The sequence below is a fragment of the Xenopus laevis genome, chromosome 8L, assembly GCF_017654675.1.
Source record: "Xenopus laevis strain J_2021 chromosome 8L, Xenopus_laevis_v10.1, whole genome shotgun sequence".
Classification (NCBI taxonomy): domain Eukaryota; kingdom Metazoa; phylum Chordata; class Amphibia; order Anura; family Pipidae; genus Xenopus; species Xenopus laevis.
The window spans coordinates 114,184,196-114,204,276 of record NC_054385.1 but is presented as its reverse complement, the minus strand read 5'-3'; the positions used below and the strand labels follow the sequence as shown (position 1 = coordinate 114,204,276).

The 20,081-nt window shown below is 40.0% G+C and overlaps 1 protein-coding gene and 1 long non-coding RNA gene across 4 annotated transcripts; both read left to right on the top strand.

Moving 5' to 3' along the window:
• Positions 1-294: 294 nt before the first annotated feature.
• LOC121397178 lies at positions 295-7,284 on the top strand. Of its 3 annotated transcripts, none has more exons than XR_005963562.1 (5): positions 295-333; positions 567-615; positions 1,469-2,931; positions 4,722-4,877; positions 7,036-7,284. It is a non-coding gene; the product is annotated as an uncharacterized LOC121397178 (long non-coding RNA). The 3 variants fall into 3 exon arrangements; XR_005963561.1 differs by having other exon boundaries at positions 4,719-4,877; XR_005963560.1 differs by having other exon boundaries at positions 296-333; positions 1,469-4,877.
• Positions 7,285-12,160: 4,876 nt separating this feature from the next.
• Positions 12,161-19,081, top strand: LOC108699297. The gene is made up of 2 exons (XM_018231296.2): positions 12,161-12,323; positions 16,063-19,081. Exon 2 carries the CDS (start codon positions 16,086-16,088, stop codon positions 18,435-18,437), a length of 2,352 nt encoding a protein of 783 aa, XP_018086785.1. The 5' UTR covers positions 12,161-12,323; positions 16,063-16,085; the 3' UTR covers positions 18,438-19,081.
• Positions 19,082-20,081: the final 1,000 nt, after the last annotated feature.

Sequence of the window (20,081 nt, the reverse complement as noted above, 5' to 3'; positions counted from 1 at the left end):
GAATTAGCCAATGTACCAAGAAAGAAACAATGCGTCAGTGTTAGGAAGGTATTTCAGTTCATCTGCGTGGTTTACAATAGTATTCGACATTTACTCACATTCCTAGATATGACAAACCTACCAGACTGAGTTATAAAGAAGGAAGTTGACAGGCCTATGTTATGGTCTGCTGACATTACCTTATTTAAAGAAAACCATGCATTCCACAAAGTGCAGGCGGAAGGAAAAGTGGTTGAACAGGCTACGAACCCAACTCCTGTATAAATAAGCGCTGATTCTCTCTGATGCTCATACAGTACTTCCCTATGCTTCTAAGAGAAAACACCTGAGCAGGTAAGAGACTTGGCACACCAAAAGAAATACTGACATTTTTGAGAAAATAAAGTTCTAAACGGATAACATTTTTTAGTGACATAAAAAGTAGCCTTTTGCAACTTAACATGTATTTCTGTATTTGTTTGCCTCAAAAATTGTGCCCAATGCACAGATATATTATTAACAGCAGTTATTACATTCCCCTGTATGACTTTTAAACATGCTTTTTTGTCTTTTCACAACCCTCCTAGAGTTCCAATGATTCTCCCTTTGCCTGTCTGAAATTTGGAAATACAATTGGTAATATATATTTATGTAATTATATACTTATAGGAATATCATATTATAATCCTTTATATAGAACAGTGCACTTTTACAGCACAGAGCTGTCCCTGCCCTAGTGGAGCTTATAGTTTAAGATCCCTATCACATTAACACATAAGCCTCAAGTTCATTAAGAACCAATTTGGAGTGTGGTAGTAAACCCAGAGTACTTCATATGTTGCCTTGTTCAAAGTCAAACTCAGAACATTTTCAACTACATTTTTGTCTGTTCTTCAGATGTATACTGACCATTAAATAATGGTATTGTAGAGTTATACAATTGCCAACATACACTTACAACATAAGAGACGAGTATCTGCAGCTTTTGCTAGGAATTGGTAACTCTCCCAGAACAGCACAACAAATTCACTAGAAATGTTCTGTTGGATATATTCATCCATTGCTCTTTTTTGGGGAAGACTAATATACTGTTCCTAAATGACACTGAGGTAATACACCCAGTGAAGTTAAGGGTTTGACTTTCATGTATTTCATTTGAATTGATATGTAGGGTCAGATGTATTTCAATGGGAAAAAACGCATCTCAGGGTTTATAACATGAAACCTTCATTGTAGACTCTGTGAAAATTAAATAAGGAGATAGTAGATTGTCATTGAATTGAATCTGTGCCATAGTATTATGGAGTCCAATGCAGGAATAAATAAAAATTATAAACTGTTAAAAAGTTAGAAACTGCAAAACTGTGCATGCTTAGAGTTTTTGCCAGCAGGTTATATGATTTATGGCTCCTGAGAGCATTCCAAGACCTGTGAAAGAAAATATTTCAATAAATCTGTTAAATTCTGAAAATGCTTTTCTATTTCTCAGGCAAGTATGTTCATGCAGGTTCTCTTGTTCCTGAGCATCTCCTGTACAGAAGGGTATTTACCCACCAGCGGTAAGTATTGTCAGGTAAAACATAATCCCATAGACAATGTCGCCTTCTATGGAGGACCTCTTGGTTATGCGAGGCCTGCAGAGACCTGGCCATCGACTCTAGGCCTAAGTTTGTTTTGGCTTTTTGTCAGAGAAAGGTATGTGCGTGAGTGCGAGTGTGCGTTTATTTTCAATTTAAAGTTTCATTCATTTTGTATTGTGGAAAGCTAATATTTTCATCTGTCCATGGCAGGATTTATACTGTACTGCAAAAACAAACAAAAAAATCAAAATGTTTAGAATATTTGTTTGAGTCTTTTTAAAATGTGATTTTAGTTAAATATAAAAAAAACGATTGATGTGGAAGACAGACATAAAAAAAAAATAATCTCAAATATTGATTATTTGAAGCCATAAATCATTTATATTAGCTGATAAATTCACGGGTATTTTGGAAGCTTACCTATCACACAAAAGCAAATGGAGAGAAAATAGTATAAAAGAAGATAAACAGAAAACATAGACAGAATATAAAAATGAAATTAAAAGAACAGCGTGAAAAGGGATGAAAAAAAATATATTTGAATGGTCTTCGGTTAAAGCGGAACAAGTGAGACAAAGTGTAGAAAGAAGAACTTAAAAAAAATATAATATAATAAAAGAAAAATAATATTGTATGAGGTGTAATGAAAAGAATGGGTATACAGGGAAATGCCATGCGATTACTTTGGGAAAGTTGCCCCTCGGACTTGAGCTGGCGGTCGCTGGAGGCCATGATACCAACCACGAGGTCAAGTTCATTCCACCTAATAACCAAATGGTTCTTCACCGGGAATCTGATTTGCAGATTCACAACTGTAATCATAAATCTATATGGAGTGCGAACAATTTCTTATTCCGGACGAGTTTAGTTCTACGAAGATCTTAGTTCTGCTCAGACGGATCTCTTTGTATGTCCAAAATGTCAGTTTTGACTAAAGTGCTGTTTTAAGACTGAAGTGCCCTGATGCTTTGCATTGGAATGCAGAATTGCTACTCTCCCCTGCTTGGTAAGTATGCTTCTCCTATTATGTTTCTTGTAATCTCCACATAAAAGTCTCTTGATCTTGACAGATGTAATGACGTGTTTGACAATCTAGTAGTTTAAATAATGGCTGCTTAGTGACAATGTTAAAGTATAATGTTCCCAGTGTAAACGGTCCTGTACAGTATTTCATGTATATCATCCAACTACTTTATTATAGCTCTGTCAGGTCATTAATACATCCACTCTATGGTGGCAAATTTTACACTCCAAACTTTTACAAGCTTTCGAGTAAAATTTCCTGCAGGGTAGTTCCAAAGGTGTCCTCACTTCTCTGGGGAACCTATGTCTATGAAGAGAAGATTCCCAGCAAGACAGAACTATTCAACAGGTGAGCGATTTTCTAGTTCTGGACAACGTGCCTGTGCAAAAAATGGTTGAAATACGACTTAAAAGGAGTTTTTTTTTTAACTCAACATATTACACCAGATCAGGTCAGGACCACATGGGTAACCGAGATGTTTATAGAATGCACCACACACAAATGTAGGTTGAATGAATTGCTGACGCTTTATTTAAAAAACGTTTTTAATACTATGACCTCACTTTGAATTTAATATTTATAGCACTAGCACTTTACTTAATTGATTTACAGAAACAATGGATTTTTGAGATTATTTATCAATTGTGCGCAGATACAAAATGAATTGGAAGTCACAGTACGTGATTTATAGCACAAGCACTTTAGTCAATAAATGTTTTATACACAGTAACAATTAATTGAGACATTATGTACTAACTATGTGCTGGCACGGAATTGATTTGAGCACGTGATTATAACAGCACTAAGCACTTATATTTAGATTTTAATCAATTCTGGCAAGGAAGTGTGGGGTTTTTACTGCTATTTCTTATTCTAAATAAACTTGTTGGGTTTATATACCTCTACACAGCCTTGAATTAGGGAGTAAAAGTGTGTGAATTCTAATTACAAGAGAATTGTTTATCAATTGTGACAAATGTAGGTTTACCAACATACACCTCTAAACACAGACACTTTAAAAATGTTTAGCTGCATTGGACCCTGTGCAGTCTTGCATTCGTCAGATTTCATATATACTTTATTAAAGGTGGTTGCTGGCTGCCCTGTTACCATCATGAAACTGAATAGTGTTTCACCAGTGTAGACTGTTTCATGACTTATTGGGCTGCAGTCATAAGGGTCCCACCCATAAGCACTAATTTTTTTATGTATGCCCCTGTGGTTTCAGAGCATTGACCCCATTCTGTAAAAAATATTCCCCCTCCCTTTTTGTCATTCCGTTGGGTTTATGTAGAAGACTGAAAGGAAAACATGATACTCATGATTCCCAACATCCTATAGGCTGGTGGATTCTGGGATTCAAGTCCCGCTGCTTGCTATGTTTGGTGGAGCACAGATTTTTTTTTTTGAAAAGCAAAAGTATCTAAAGTCCCAGAATCCACCACATCACAATTGTACACGGTGAAGGAATGGTTGCATAAAAGTGTGAGTCTAATGGAGTTACAGAACTGGTTTCAGCAGACTATCATCGCCACCTTTTAATCTATTTATTTTTGGAAATTCAGGCAGTGTTCAAAATTTCAGACAGTGAGACATAGCTAAAAATAGAAACTACACAAACTTTTTCCTACGTCACTAGGGCCTTGATGCATGTTCGTTTTGGCAGGTTTAATGTTGTGTATTTAGGAATGATTATCACTGACGTTTTTAAAAATAACAGATCTGTTTTTGTTACATTGCAGAGGAATTCCAAGAGTAGATGCAGGTTTAATGTTGTATACTTAGGAGTCATTGTCACGGATATTCTTAAAAATAACTCTGCAGGCCGAGAATATGCTTTTCCCTGCTGCTGCTCTGCCTACACCCAGAAACATTACCTCCAATTGGATGTAGGCAGACAGTGGATTTTGGAGTAGAAATACCCGACTGCATGTCATGCCAAAATCCGCCAAGTCTCCATGCACCTGATGCGAGGCTTTCTTCTAATTTATTGATCCCATTTCCCCTGTAGTTTTCTAATCCCTGACTGCTATGCCTGAAATGTTCCATTACCTGCCACTTTTGGCTTTCCAACCTTGGAATTTCAGACCTCACAAATAAGATATGGGTATATATATATATTTTTTTTCTTTTAGAAGATGTTAGTTTCAGAGAAGATGCAAAAGCTTACGTGTTTGTCGGAAAGAGGAAAACTAAGCAGATCTAATCAGATGGATAAAGCCTCCAGTGTTCATAAGAGAGTCATCCGTTCCAAAGTTGTAAGAAGAATGGACACTCCAGCAATGGACCTGTAGGTAAGGGTATAGTTAGTTACAGAGAAATTTTGCCTGAATCAGTAAACCAGAGCAACTAATCAAGTATTTGCTCTCGTTGTTTTATCAACGCTACACCAGTAAAATGTAACCACTAATTGGTTCATATGTTTAAAGAAGCAAGCACTCCAGATAAAAGTTAGGTCATGGGAACCTGTGCTCAAAGGACAAGGAAAGCCCCAGGCTGTGATCCAAACTTCCCCAGACTGATGCAGTTTTTTTCCTAGCACTGGCCCAGAAAACAAAACTAAATAATGAATTCCCTGGGGTGCCCAGGGTGCCTCCCCCCATAAAATATCTTAGGTTAGGTGATTCTGCTCAATAAAATCACCTTGATCTATTTAGCTCAGGTTTTGTGCTGGCTTCTCTTAGCAATGGCATCTGCCTCCCTTAGTTACAGGTCTGGGGTCGTCCAAATAGAATACATTGCTGCCTTGGTGAATACAAATGCAAGGATGTATTGCCAAAGCCTGATAGAAAATTGCAAAGGATAAGTATGTTACAAACTAGGTAAAGCATTTTGAATCTTTGTATAATTTATGTCTCAGTCTCAAATCTGATTTATAATAAAAAAATATTTAATAAAAAAAATATTTAATAAAAATGTAATCTTCAGATAAGCCATATTGGTCACATTATGGTGCATCAGCAGATGAGGATTAACTTCACACTGATCCATCATTCGTGCTCTTTATGCAAACGATCAAACAATGGAAAGGTGTATGGCCATGTTAAGGGGTTTATTTACTTCCACTTGATCTCATTTTGTTAAAAAAAAAAAAACACAACCAAACTCCCATTCCCGATTTGACCTTATTATTATATTAATTAAAAAACTCAAATTAATCCGATAGGGAAAAAAACCCTCTAAAATCGAGCAAACCCCCCGAATCATCTGATTATTTCAATTTATTTCCAGTCTCTCTATTTTTTTGGGATTTTTGCCCGAAACTCTCAAATCTTTCAGATTTTCCAGCTACACCCAGCGCAAACCATGATAACTTCAAATTAAGATAGGTGCCTCTCCCATTGACTTATACAGGGCCTCTACAGGTCTGACATGGCGGATTTTCGGATTCAGGCTTTTTGCAGCATCAATGTATAATAAATCTCGAAAACTTTGAGGGGTTTTTTTTCCTGGAAAAATTTGAGTTTTTGCCCCAAAAAGACCGACCAGATACATTAGAGTTTAGTAAATAACCTCCCAAGAGTACAGACAAGAAATTGCCAATTCTGAGATCCAGTTCCCATTTTTCAAAGCAACTAAACCCTTTAGGATTCAGGTTATGGAGAAAAGCCATGTGACTATGGGTACTGCCGTTACATACCATCTCTCAAAAATTGTGTCACCAGTAGCAGGTTGTCAGTTGGAACAAATACTGTACTTCTGTGAATTCAGAATACAAAACTGGGGTTGCTGAAGACTGTAGGAAAAATCAATCTTTCTTAAGCAATTTCTCTAAAATGTAAAGTGTTAATGAGGCACGGTCTTCTAACCAGCAGTCTTAATAATACCTAAATTATGGGAGAAGGACTGTGAGGGGTAAAAATGCATTCTGAAGTGATATCGAGAGCAGTGTAACATCTCAATTGTCTGGTCTGTTTTTGTCTTGTCGTTCTGTCTCTTCTGAGTTCAGAATCCACAATGCTAATGTTCTTTTATTATTAAAAAAACGTTATTCATCTTTTCATCTTAAGTGGCCTCCGGTCTTCTGAATCTCCCTCGACACATTCTATAAGAATTGCAACATACATGCTTTAAGAATCTTTACGTGATACTGACGCTTAAAAGCTACTTTTTAAAATATGAATGTACATTTAAAGTTACCTATAGGTCATGTTAATCGTTTTTTGCTGTTTTTGTAAATAATTTTTAGTTCCTAAACCTGACTGTTTCAAATATGGCAGCCCCCTCATAGACGAGCACGGGGAGTCAGATGAGTAATGTTAAAGCTTTGAACAAATACTTTATGGCAAAATTATAAGTAGCGAGCAAAGCCAATACTATTATAGATACAAAAATAAAAAATTCTTTATTATTGATTTAATGCAAAGAGGCTCTATTCTTTAGTTAATTTATGTATGAGAGAGAAATAAGATATATCTGAAAAGTAAACTTGCCTTCTTCATTACTTTGCAGTATTCTATCGAAGAGGAGAATTTCCAGACAGAGACCCAAATAAGCATGAAGACCTTTCTGGCCCCAACAGTACCCAAGCAAATATGAAGAACAGCCACGAGACAATGGTTTCATTGCTTTTTCCTTGGTGCAGTATAATCAGACAATCGATTTCCTACAAGATGCAGCTGGATAGAACTAAAGATAAATATAAAACGTTATGATACTCAGCAACATATCATACACAAACAATAAACATTTGAAAGTCAATTTCTCTATTTCTTTTCCAAGACATCATTCATCCTGCACTATGTATATTAACAACTGAACTAAAAAAAGGCATTTAAGACCCTTAAAAAGCAGAAGCTTAAAGGAAGAGAAATCCAAAAACATGAATTGATGTAAACATATTCAGTGTGCATCTCTGAGCAATTTAGAATTTATATAAATTTTCTATAGAAAATAATATATAAGCCTCCTATAGCCTTTGATGAGTGTCTGGATTCTGGATGGCGGTATTTTGGACCAGTCGTCCATAAAAAATCTCTCCAGTTCAGATACATTTGATGGCTGCCGAGCATGGACATTTAAATAATGCCATAGATTTTTGATGAAATTCAAGTCGGGGGACTGTGACGGCCATTCCAGAATATTGTACTTCTCCCTTTGCATAAATACCTTTGTAGATTTTGAAGTGTGTTTAGGGTCATTGTCTTGTTGGAATATCCAACCCCTGTGTAACTTCAACTTTGTGACTGATGCTTGAACATTATCCTGAAGAATTTGTTGATATTGGGTTGAAATCATCTGATCCTCGACTTTAACAAGGGCCCCAGTCCCTGAACTAGCCACACAACATGATGGGACCTCCACCAAATTTGACAGTAGGTAGCAGGTGTTTTTCTTGGAATGCAGTGTTCTTCTTCTGCCATGCAAAGCGCTTTTTGTTATGAACAAATAACTCAATTTTTGTCTGATCAGTCCAAAGCACTTTGTTCCAAAATGACTATGGCTTGTCTAAATTAGCTTTTTCATACAACAAGTGACTCTATTTGTGGTGTGAGTGCAGAAAGGGCTTCTTTCTCATCACCCTGCCATACAGATGCACTGAATTGTAGAACGATGTACAGATACACCATCTGCAGCAAGATTTTCTTGCAGGTCTTTGGAGGTGATCTTTGGGTTGTCTGTAACCAGATTACATTCCTTACAGTTGAAATTGACAGTTTAAACCTCTGAGATAGCTTTTTGTAGCCTTCATGATACTGAACAATCTTTGTTTTCAGATCTTTTGAGAGTTGCTTTGAGGATCCCATGCTGTCACTCTTCAGAGGAGAGTAAAACAGAAGCACAACTTGCAATTGGCCACCTTAAATACCTTCTCTCATGATTGGGCACACCTACCTATGAAGTTCAAGATTTAACGAGCTAATCCAATCAATTTGGTGCTGCCAGTAATCAGTATTAAGCAGTTACATGCATTCAAATTAGCAAAATTACAAGGGTACCCAATTTTTTTGCACAGCATGTTTTTCACATTAGATTTTATGTCATACAACTGAATACTGCTTCACTAAAAATCTTTGTTCAGAAAACACCTTAGTACTGTTCCTGGCAAATTAAAGACATACCACTGTTATCTTTTCTGTTGAAAGTGGAATATATTATTAAGCAGGTTGAGAGGGGTTCCCAAACATTTTCAAATGACTAGATATATTCACTTTAAAGCAGCAGCACTCTAATCCGGAACAATTCAACAATTGTGGCTGCAGGGTCAAAGATCATAAAAAAAATCTTCACATGGACCTGTACTCCAGTTTGTGCATCTGTACATCCAAAGTGTATATATTGTGGGTGTTCACTCGCTGGTAGGCTGCAAATGAGGCGACTTCACACACCAGGATCGGTTTAAGGGCTTCCTGCCCAAGTTTATTTTCCAGCGGCTGCAGAAATTTCCCCTCGCAGGGGGAAGGTAACTGTAAAACAGCAACAGAAAAAATCCAAACTTCTAGTTAACACAAAACAAACGCTTTCTCTCCTGAAGCTGAGAACACCAGCAGTTTGTCTCACACACATTCAGCACTGCTGCTCAGCATCAGGTGTACTAAATAGGCCTAGGGCCTCTTGAAAACCTGGCCTCCTGATTTGGGAATCCGCCCCACCCTACTCTTGTGGATTCCCAGCCCCGGATCATCAATTACAAAAAACTTACAGAGAGACATAGGGGCAAATTCACTAAGATTCGAAGTTGCGCCAGGCGCAACTTCACCGCACTTCGCCGCACTTCGCCAGGCGTAGTTTCGCCAGCTCTCTGCAAATTCACTAAAATCTGAAGTTGCGCTCAGGGGTAGCGTAAGGTTGCGAAGTTGCGCCAGCGTTGATTCGCTATGTAAAGCGAAGTTACGCTAGCGAAGGCTAATTTGCATACGGCGCCAAATTCAAATTTCAATGGAGGAATACGTTTCAGCACTACAAATGCCAAGAAAACCTTCAAATCTTCAAATAAAAATTTTATTTTGCCCTACACATGTGCCCACTGTCTAGGTAAATTGCCATGAGTCAGGAAATGTAGGGGGGAAGGAGGGGAGCCCCAAAAAAAATTTCGATCTTTTTCAGCCTATCACCCATCATGTAGAAAACACGCCAGCGTTTTTTGTGACTTAGAAAAAATTTTGACTTTTTTTAAAACAATCCCTATCTACTCTATTGCGCTTCGCCAGGTCTGAGGTGGCGATGGAAGACTAGCGTAAAAGGTAGCGTTCAGTACACTGCGCAAGTTAGTGAATTTGCGTAGTTACGTCGCTAGCGAAAATTCGCCTGGCGTAAGGGTGCGAAGTAACACTAGCGAAACTACGCCAGCGTTCGTTAGTGAATTTGTGCAGTAACGAAATTGCCAAACGCTAGCGAATTAATGCTAGCGTTCGGCGCTTCGGCGCTTAGTGAATTTGCCCCATAGTGTTTCTCTGCTACTGCTAACAGCACTACTGGTCTCACCTCAGTAACAATATCTGAGAATCCGTAGCCCAACATACATTCCATCAATCACTTTTCCCCAGGAAACTGGGGACCTTTTTGTCACCATACCACACATATATATACCATAACATATATATATATACCATCCCAATTTATTAGCTGACTAAATGAGTTATAATTGTCAGGATTATAACTGAAATATAATACAATATAAGACTTCCTAACATCAGGTACTATCACTGTGCAGGTTTTACTTTTTAGTTTTATGTGTGACTCACTGGAGATGTGACATCTTCTTAACTGTTGCAGAAATCCCTTGGGGGGGAGGTGTCTTGGACGCCCAGCATGTGAAGTCCAGCACTCAATAGAATAATGCTCCGATACAGTGCGTTATTCAACAAAAACAACACCGACTCGGGTTTTGATTTTAGAGATGATAATCACTGTCAGATGCCTGACAAAGTCCTCCACCCAGTAATTAAGCCTTCCTTTCTTCTGTAACACAAGAATTATTGGTTCCAATAGTTTGAACTGGCAGCAGGGTTGCCACCTTTCTGGAAAAAAATACCGGCCTTCCTATATATTTATCTTTTTTCCCTGTTAATAACATTGAGATCAACCATCATTTTTTACCGGCTAGGCCGGTAAAACACCGGCCAGGTGGCAACCCTAACTGGCAGTGCAACAAGAACATCAAAAAAACGGAACTTATATATTTATAATACACAAAAGCCATGAATATCTTGTAAACTATATCCTTATAAACGGTGAGTTCTGATGTCATCAGTTATAAACGGTGAGTTCTGATGTCATTTCTGTCACATGACTCACTAAAATTTGTGTATTATAATAAATAAAGTACCCCCAGTTGCAAAATATGAGGATATTAGAAGTTACCTCGTAGTTCCATGACCTGTATAAAAACACTCGGCCTTCGGCCTCGTGTTTTTATATGGTCATGAAACTCCCCGGTAACTTATAATATCCTTATATTTTACAAGAGGGGGTACTTTATTCACTATATATCTGTCCTATATAAGTTATTTATATGTATGCATTTGGCAAGTTATGGCAATGCCTTCACCGCAGGGTTGCCACCTTTTCTGGAAAAAAATACCGGCCTTCATATATATCTATCTTTTTTCCCTATTAATAACATTGGGATCAACCATCATTTTTAACGGCAACCCTTTGTTTTCCCAACTTGTAATGATGAGTCACAGGTAGGGTTGCCACCTTTTTTAAAAAAAATTACCGGGCAGTGGTGGGGGCGCGTACTAAAGGGGCAGACTGTGACGCAAAAAGGGGCGGAGCCGGCAGTGACAACCCTAAACACAGCCCGCAATCCAGAATCGAACCTTCCATGTCACGTAAGCGCTGTGACAGGCGCTGCATAGCTGGGGGATTTCAAGCAGGGAGGGAGGCAGGCCCGGACTGGCAATCTGTGGGTTCTGGCAAATGCCAGAAGGGCTGCTGTATGGTTCCATAGAAAGTTACCATAGAGTGGGCTGGTTGGGGCTGTTTGGGCTGTTTGGGCTGGTAGGGGGCTGTTTGGGCCTCTGCGTACTTGTAATGGCAGGGCCTATTTTGACTCCCAGGCCAGGCCTGGAGGGAGCAGGGAAAATTCTTAAAATTAAGTGGTGGTTCCTACCCTCAGAATTTTACCGGCAATGTAATACCGGCCTTGAGACCCTTTTTTCTGGCTGGGGTTAAATATTGGCTTGGTGGCAACCCTAGTCACAGGTTGCCCCTTAGTAGCCACTTTGGTCACTGCTCCTGGCAACTGAATCTGTGGCCACAGCCAGTGGTGCTAAATCCGAATTAATAGGAAATATTTTGTCTCCAGTTGCTGTTGGCAGTGCAGAGAAGAGTTCTACACTGATTATAAAAGTAGCAAAAAGAGAGAGATTATAAAGAGGCACATCCTATAGGAAGTCTGAATGAATCTAGTCATATAACATTTCATTGAGTTGAGAGATTTTTTTCTGCGTCTAAAATTGCCTTTATTGGTATTTGTTTTGCAATTTTAAAACAACCGCCCAAATGCTTCTGCGAGTTCAGCACACAGCTGCTGCAGTTACTTATAAACGCACTCTAAGAGCAAACAATCGCTAAGGCACTGAAGCCTAAAGCTCAAAATTCACAAACGTCACGGCGCATTGCGTGCTACGTGCTTTAGTCGCTAGCTGATGACGCACAAGCGTTTCGCTGCGCCACGTGACTAGCGAACGGCTGGAGGGGAAGCGATCAGGAAATGTGGGAGAGTTGAATGGACACTGGCTCTGGGCGCTGTAACGAACGGCTCGCGCGAGGGCTTGTGGGAAGTGTGGCAGGTACAGCGGGAGTGCGGGGACAGCGCTTGTCAGTGGCTGTGCTTTGAATTCTAAAAGAAAGTGTCTTTGACAGCAACTCTCTCATACTTTATTTACACATACACGTCCAGTTGTAAATGTCACATTATTATGTGAAAGTCCTGTATCTGCACTGTTGGTTCTGACTCTTGGACAAAGTCCTGGAAGTTGCTTATCGTCCTGGTGTCTTGCGAAAGGACCCCGTACATGGGCCGATAAAAGCTGCCGACAGAACGAGTCAGCAGGGTATAAGCCTGTGTGTGGGACCATCCGACGGGCTTCGCTGATCGATATCTGTCTGAAAGTCGGCCAGATCTCCATCGGGCAGGTTAAATAATCTGTGCGTTTATGTGGTCCCGCGATCTGACTGCCCATCAGATGCATTATGATCCTTTCCTTGGATCAGCCCGATATTGCCCACCTCAATGTGGGCATATCGGGGAGAGATCGGCATCACCAAACTAGTAGATCTTTACGTCTATGGCTACCTTAAAGGCCCCCATACACGGGCAATAAAAGCTGCTTATTGGCACGTGTATGTGGGGCCCTCCGACCGGCTTCCCCGATTAGTATGTGGTCGATCGGGCAGGGTTAAAATCCTGTCGGATCATGGCAGCATCTGTTCATTGATGTGGTCCCGTGATCTGACCACCCCTATTGCCTCCATTCTGATCCAATCGTTGGGCCTTAAGGTGGCCATATACGGGCAGATGAAGCTCGGTCGTTTAGACCAATTTGACAGTTATCTGCCCGTGTATGGGGCCTTCCCACGGGTCTTCCCGATCGATATCTGGCCACGATATCGATCGGGAAGGTTTGATTTTTACCCGACCCGTCGGAGCCCCTTGGCGTTTCGTAATCCGATCGTTCCACCATACGGCCGAACGTTCGGATTACCCCCGATATAGCCATGCCGTTAGTGGCATATCAGAGAAAGATCTCCAAACAAGCGGATCTTTAAATCTATGGCCAGCTCAAGGCCCACGATCGGATCAGCCCGATATCGCCCACCTCTATGTCGGCATATCGGGAGAGATCCGCTAGCGACATCGCCAAACAAGCAGATCTTCCTGTGCATGGCCTCCTTTAAGGTGCCAAACACAGGCAGGTTAAAGCTGCCGATAGCAGTCCTTTAGACGGATTCAATATCTGCCCATGTATGGGGGCTTCTGACAGGTCTCGCTGCTCGATATCTGACCAAAAATCGCCCACATATTGATCGAACAGATCCGATTTTTCCAGAGATCTAGTTGATGCGGTCCCACAACCCATCGGCACCCATTTCCTTCGCTCTAATCCGAACGTTTGGCCCTAGGGCCAAATGATCAGATTAACCCAATATCACCCTGCCCTTGGTGGGCATATCGGGTTAAGATAAACAAGCAGATCTTATCATGTATGGCCCCCTATAGCTGCTTTGTGCCAGACAGACACTTCTTTCAATAGCAACTGTATTTACAAATAACTTTTAAACCTAACCTTAAAAGGGTAGTTCTCCTTTAAAGGCACCTGTTGGGTAAAAATGTCTTCCCCAACCAAAGGTGAGGGCTAATAGAGACCGCAATTCTGGTTGGGGATAACAGTAGTCTTTTTTTTTTTTTTTTTAAATGCCCCCACCAGTGCTAGGCTACCCGCACCAGGAGGGAGCTCCCGGTGTGAGTAGCCATGTCCAGTCATTTGCATGCGCATAACGTGCATGTGACGTCATGTGCAGAATGAGCAATTCGGTGCAGCTTTTCATTATGCACATGCTAGTGCTCGCACTGGGAGCTCCCTCCTGGTGGGCATTTTAAAAAAAAAAAAAAAAACCACTGTTATCCCCAACCTGAATGCAGACTCTATTAGCCTGCACCTTTGGGGGATAACATTTTTACCCAGCAGGTGCCCTTTAAGTTAGCTTTTAGTATGTTTTAGAATGACTGACTAATTCTAAACAAATTCAACTGGCTTTCATTTTTTCTTTTTTTATAGTTATTTTAAAATATTTGCCTCCTTATGAGCCCGTCTAAAAACAAATTCTTGGTAAGGCTGCAAATTTGTTGTTGTTGCTACTTTTAATTACTTTCTATTCAGGTCCTCTCCTATTCCTATCCCAGTCTCTTATTCAGACCAATGCATGGTTGTTAGGGTGATTTGGACCCTAGCAACCAGATTGGCTAAATTGCAAACTGGAGAGCTGCTGATAAAAAAGTTAACTCAAAAACCACAAATAATAAAAAATGAAAACCAGTTGCAAATTGTCTCAGGATATTACTCTCTACAATATACTAAAAGTTAATTTAAAAGTCAACAGCCCCTTTGAGCTGGGAACAAGTAGATATGGGCTAAGTAACTCCTCGCGGACACTAGGATATTCACAACACACTAGTGGGACTGAGATAATGTTCTAAGTACTTATGTGTGCTACAGGGTCTCATGCAGGAACTGGAGTGCTTTGGTTATGTGATTATATAGTGTTTGATTTGGTCCCAGTGGGTTTGGGTGGATGGAATTACCGTATATACTCGAGTATAAGCCGAGTTTTTCAGCCACGAAAATATGCTGAAAAACTCTACCTCGGCTTATACTCGGGTCAAGCGCAAAAATGATCTCCGGCATCTAAGAATAGTCGCCGGCGTCCAAGAATAGTCGCCGGCGCCCAAGAATATTCGCCGGCGTCCAAAAATGAAACGCCGGCACCTTCAATGGGAGCAGAAACCCTCAATTTTTTGATTGAATCTTACCAGAAGCTGCTGCATTTCTCACCCTCGGCTTATACTCGAGTCAATAAGCTTTCCCAGTTTTTGGAGGTAAAATTAGGTACCTCGTCTTATACTCGGGGACGGCTTATACTCGAGTATATACGGTAGGTTCTTTAGCATTGGGAGGCAGTGAACTCTAATACATCTTCTAGTCATAAGGAGTCCCCAAGTGGCTATAATAGACATACCTTTTATTCAACTGACTCCTGCATGAAGACGAATGAAGAGAGAGGCAGATGCTGAGAGGTGGATAGTGAAGATAAACTTAATTGTTTCAGAAACAGTCCAGAATTTTAATTAATTATATTTAGAAAATGTATTCATTAGGTATGAAGAGATGGTTGCATATTCATTTGAAAGATAGTTCCTCTTTAAGGCTACAATATGTAAGGAGATCTATACACTAAGGGACTGCCAAAACTTTTTCGGATCAGCAAAAATGTAAAAAAGTGTCTGGGGAAAAAAAGTGCAACTTTTTCATGATTTATTATGCAACAAAACTTCGACAATTTTGAATATGAAAATATTCTAACTAAATCTTGTCGAAAATATGTAGACGTCAATGGCAGATGTCCCTGTTACAAGATCTTTTTTTGATTGTGGTTTTAGAGGTTTTCTGGGTGCTTCTGATGCTGACTTTTGTGCAACAATACAAGAAGTTATGATTATTGTGCAACAACTCGAAAGACTTTTCTGTGACTTACCTTGTTCTTGCTCTTTCAGTTAAATTTATTTTCATGAATTTCATGACATTAGTAGTTTTAGAGAAAGGCAGTTTAGTTGTGGCTTCAAAAACCTCTAAAACCACGATAATGAGAATGTTGATAAATAGGCCTCTAAAACTGTCCTGGTTGATCACTCTTTCTCAAGCTTTGTCTCGGTAGCGAGGAAGAGATTTGAAGTATTGTGATGCATCTTGTTGTATGAAAGCATAAGGTAAAAAAGAAATCTTCCAGTATAATTCTTATTTTATTTTATAGGTCAAATCTAAATCAAAAGCATCATGACGAAGTGCATTGTAAAGGGCTGCCGGCATACCACCGGCCAGAAGCTTAAATTCCCTCACATCGTTATGCACGCATTTCCATCCAATTTGAAGATGATAAAAGTATGGCTAAAACAAACTGGTCAGTATGGCAACAATTTAGAAGAAATGGCCTTAAAAGTTCTCGGAGGCAAAAAGAGCGATTCATACAGGCTTTGTTCTGCCCATTTCACTGTGGATTCTTATGCACTACGGAGATCTAAGAATATGCTTAAAAAGGATGCATTTCCCACTTTGTTTGGTCAAAACCAGATCAATGCTGCAAATGTGTCATTGACTGGTCCAGCTACTCAACATCCTGCTGTGCCTTTGACAACTCTACAAAATGTAGAAGATAATCGAACAGAAACAATTCTGCAGTCTCCATCCTCACTCTCTACATCTACGAATTCTCCTCTAATTGTTACTCTTCAGACAAATTCACAATATGTGCCGAATCTTCCTTCTTTCCAAGAAACTCTAATGCCAGCATTTGTAACCTTTCCATCATTCAAGTCAGTACTGTGTAATAATGGGCTAAGCTCTGGTTATTGTTTTAACTCTCCAGTGATTGCTGCAAATACTGCTCCAAAGTTAGGCATGAAGGATGCATCTACTCAAACTGAGATTCTACATAAGGATGAATCTCTTCAATTCCCTGAAATCATCGAGGTCAAAACGCATGAGACAATAGCTACCAGTTGCAACAGTATTAATAGTCAAATTTTTTCTATGTCGGGGAAAGATTCTCACTCGACCAATGTTCCATGGCCACTTAATCTTCCTTATATTAAGGACTTAATGGAGGCCAAACCAGATGATGTACAGATGACTTTTGAAGAACCATTTTCCAAACTGGATAAGGCTATGGAATCACCTAGCCGCAACTACAGCTATCATCCAGGTGTAGAAAACACTGCAGGGTTTTTTGACTGCCCCCAGCTAGAAACTTACTTGAGCCCTATTTATGAACGTAAATTTATAGTATTTGAGTCATGCTTGGATGAGCTTATACCGCTTCTGAAATGCAGATACAATGGGAATTGTGCTTTGCCCATAAAAAACATTGATAAAGTAGTGGAAGGAACATGCCTTACCATTTACGGGACATGCATGGAAGAACATAAAACAGAACTTTGGAAGACTCAGCCAAAAAAACAGAAACTACCATTAGGGAATGTTCTATTCTCTGCCTCCGTTCTTTGCAGCGGGTCGAACTTTTTAAAAGTACAGGACATGTGCAGAGTTTTGGGGCTCCAGATAATATCAAAAAAATCCCATTATTGTCATCAACGAAGATTTGTTTTTCCATCAATACGTCAAATTTGGCAGGATCAACAGGAAGACCAAAGGAGGTCACTGCTTGGCCCAGTTAGTATCTCAGTGGATGGTCCTTGGTGCAAATCTGGACTTTCACCAAAATATTGTATTTGGACAGTCATGGAAGCTAAATCCAAAAAAGTTCTCTCATTTAATGTGGAGAAAGGAAAACCCTCATTGTCACATGTGGCCCTAAAGAAAAAAACTCTCAGAGAATGTTTGTCTGACTTAAAAGCAAAGAACTTGGAAATCAAATCTGTATGTACCGACACAAACCCAGACATTAAACCGATTTTGAAAGAAGATTGCAGGAATGTAGAGCATCGGTACAGTATTTTTCACATTTGCAGGTCTTTGAAAAAAAAATTGTTGAAGGCAAGCAAAAAGAAAAATTGTGCAGATATCGGTCCTTGGATTGAACCCATTATAAACCACCTGTGTTGGTCTGCTAAAACATGTAACGGAGACAAATCCGTATTCAAGGAGAAGTGGAAGTCGCTACTGTACCATGTATGTAATATTCATTCATGGCAATCGGGAAACACTTACAAAAAGTGCAGCCACAATGATGTGACCCTGGAGAATTGCAATTTGCGCATGTGGTTGAAACGAAATTCAACTGCATTTAGAACTCTGAAGTTTATTGTCCTTGATGCCAAATTGCAAAGGCATTTACAAAAATCATCCGAATTTGGTGATGTAGCCGAACTAAAGGATTACCACCATAAAGCACTGAAATACAGACCGGAAGGAGTTCACTTTCATCTCGATGGGATTATAGCCCGGACACAACTGGCTGCACTTGATCATAACTTTAGCACTTGCCTGACAAAGGCAATCGAGTCTGTGGTGGAGGAGGGTGGGGTACCTATTGGCACCCGTCGCTACCGAATGCACCGGACTGACGGTAGAAACAAATGGCTTAGAAAAAATGTCTGTGAAAAAAATGCAACCGGTTTTGTTTTTCAGATCCTTGACAATGTGATAAATTCAATCTACAGAGGTCACTAATGGTTAAACCTTTCCAGCCAACATAGTTGTAGAAGAGACCACAAAAATGGCACATTTTAAGCCAAGCAAAGTGACTATTTGGTGTTCCTCAATCCAGTCCTATAATATAAATAATATCTTTATAGGATACATAATAGTGCAAGACCTCTCCATTTTTGGATTTATTAAGCATTTTCACTGTCCATACACTGTTTGTTAGTTTTGTCATAAATACATCTGTCTTAAAAAATGTTAAGCACCCCATTGCCCTTCTTTGAGAGCAGGCCACTGCCATCTTTTTAGGTGTCCCCCACGCAAGCTCGGACTAGGTGAATTCTCAGTACATAAATCTTTAGCAAATTTCCAACACTGAATTTAGGAAGGGGATACCTGGAGCTTGGGGCAAGATGGTGGCTCATTCTGCAGGAAAGTGCCCTTGGCTAGGGATATGATGTATACTATATGGTGCTTGTTTTAGTTTTGGCTGTAAATTAACGTTATTTTAAAAAATGGCCCTTTTATTGGAGCTCCTAATGATGTTCACTGGTTTCTGTTTCAAATTAAGGGTGGGCGTGTCCCAACAGTCCCTGCCAGAAGCATAGTAGCAGGTGGACTGCCAATTACAAAAGCAAAGACAGGCCTTAGTTCCCTATCAGGTTAGCCTAGCTGCTGGTTCCTATCCTACAGTGCAGTGTGCCACCGACTCTTCTGCACAGCCTGGGAAAGGAGGCAGCAGGAAGTGAAACAGATGGGCGGAACTAGTTGGGATTTTGCTGAAATTTTCAATAAAGTAACCAGAAATACAACATTTTAGGGTCAGGGCACACAGGCAGATTTGGGGAGATTAGTCGCCTGGTGACAAATCTCCTCTTCTTCGTGGAGACTAATCTCCCTGAACTGCCTCCCCTCCCGTCTAAAATGTAAATCGCTGGCAGGATGGCACTCGGAGCCATGAGGTAACTTCGGCCGACTTCGAAAAACGAAGCTCTCCGAGTGCCATCTTGCCAGCAATTTTCATTCTAGCCGGCCGGAAGGCAGTTCGGGGAAATTAGTCGCCCCGAAGAAGAGGGGATTTGTCGCCGGGCGACTAATCTCCCCGAATCTGTCTGTGTGCCCTGACCCTTAAAGCATATTCCTTCTATATCAAAAATCATTTAATGCAATGGCACATTCTTGTTTTTTACACGTCTCCTTTAAAATATATCCCGTGACATTTCTTTTAGTAGATGAAGCTTGTTATACCTACTTAAAACAAACAAAGATCTCTTTCAGCAATATCGCTCAAATAATTGTCACTCGCTGAAAACTTATGAGCTATTTTCCTAAAAAAAACAAACTTTGTGTATTTTATGCCCCCGCACATAGTAGGTAGTTGCTTGTACAAACAGTACTGCTGATAATCCCTGCAGACCACATACCAACAAGTTTGTAGTAACTTTGCAAACACAAAGAAAAGGTTAAGTGGTTTTGAGTTTTGCTGCCAGAAAGCAGACAGCCTAAGGGCTCTTACAGACGAGCATTTTTACCTGCGCTCCGGTTTCATGCGTTCAGCCGCAGGAGTAGACTCACTGAATTCTTTTCACTGGGGCATGTAAGCGCTGAATGGAGGAAAAATGCAACATGCTGCTTCCCAATCTGCGTTCTGTGCTTACATGCTTCTGTGTG

Excerpts from the sequence above, each read along its gene's own strand:
- LOC108699297 (XM_018231296.2), top strand. The coding sequence starts at position 16,086 with ATGACGAAGTGCATTGTAAAGGGCTGCCGGCATACCACCGGCCAGAAG.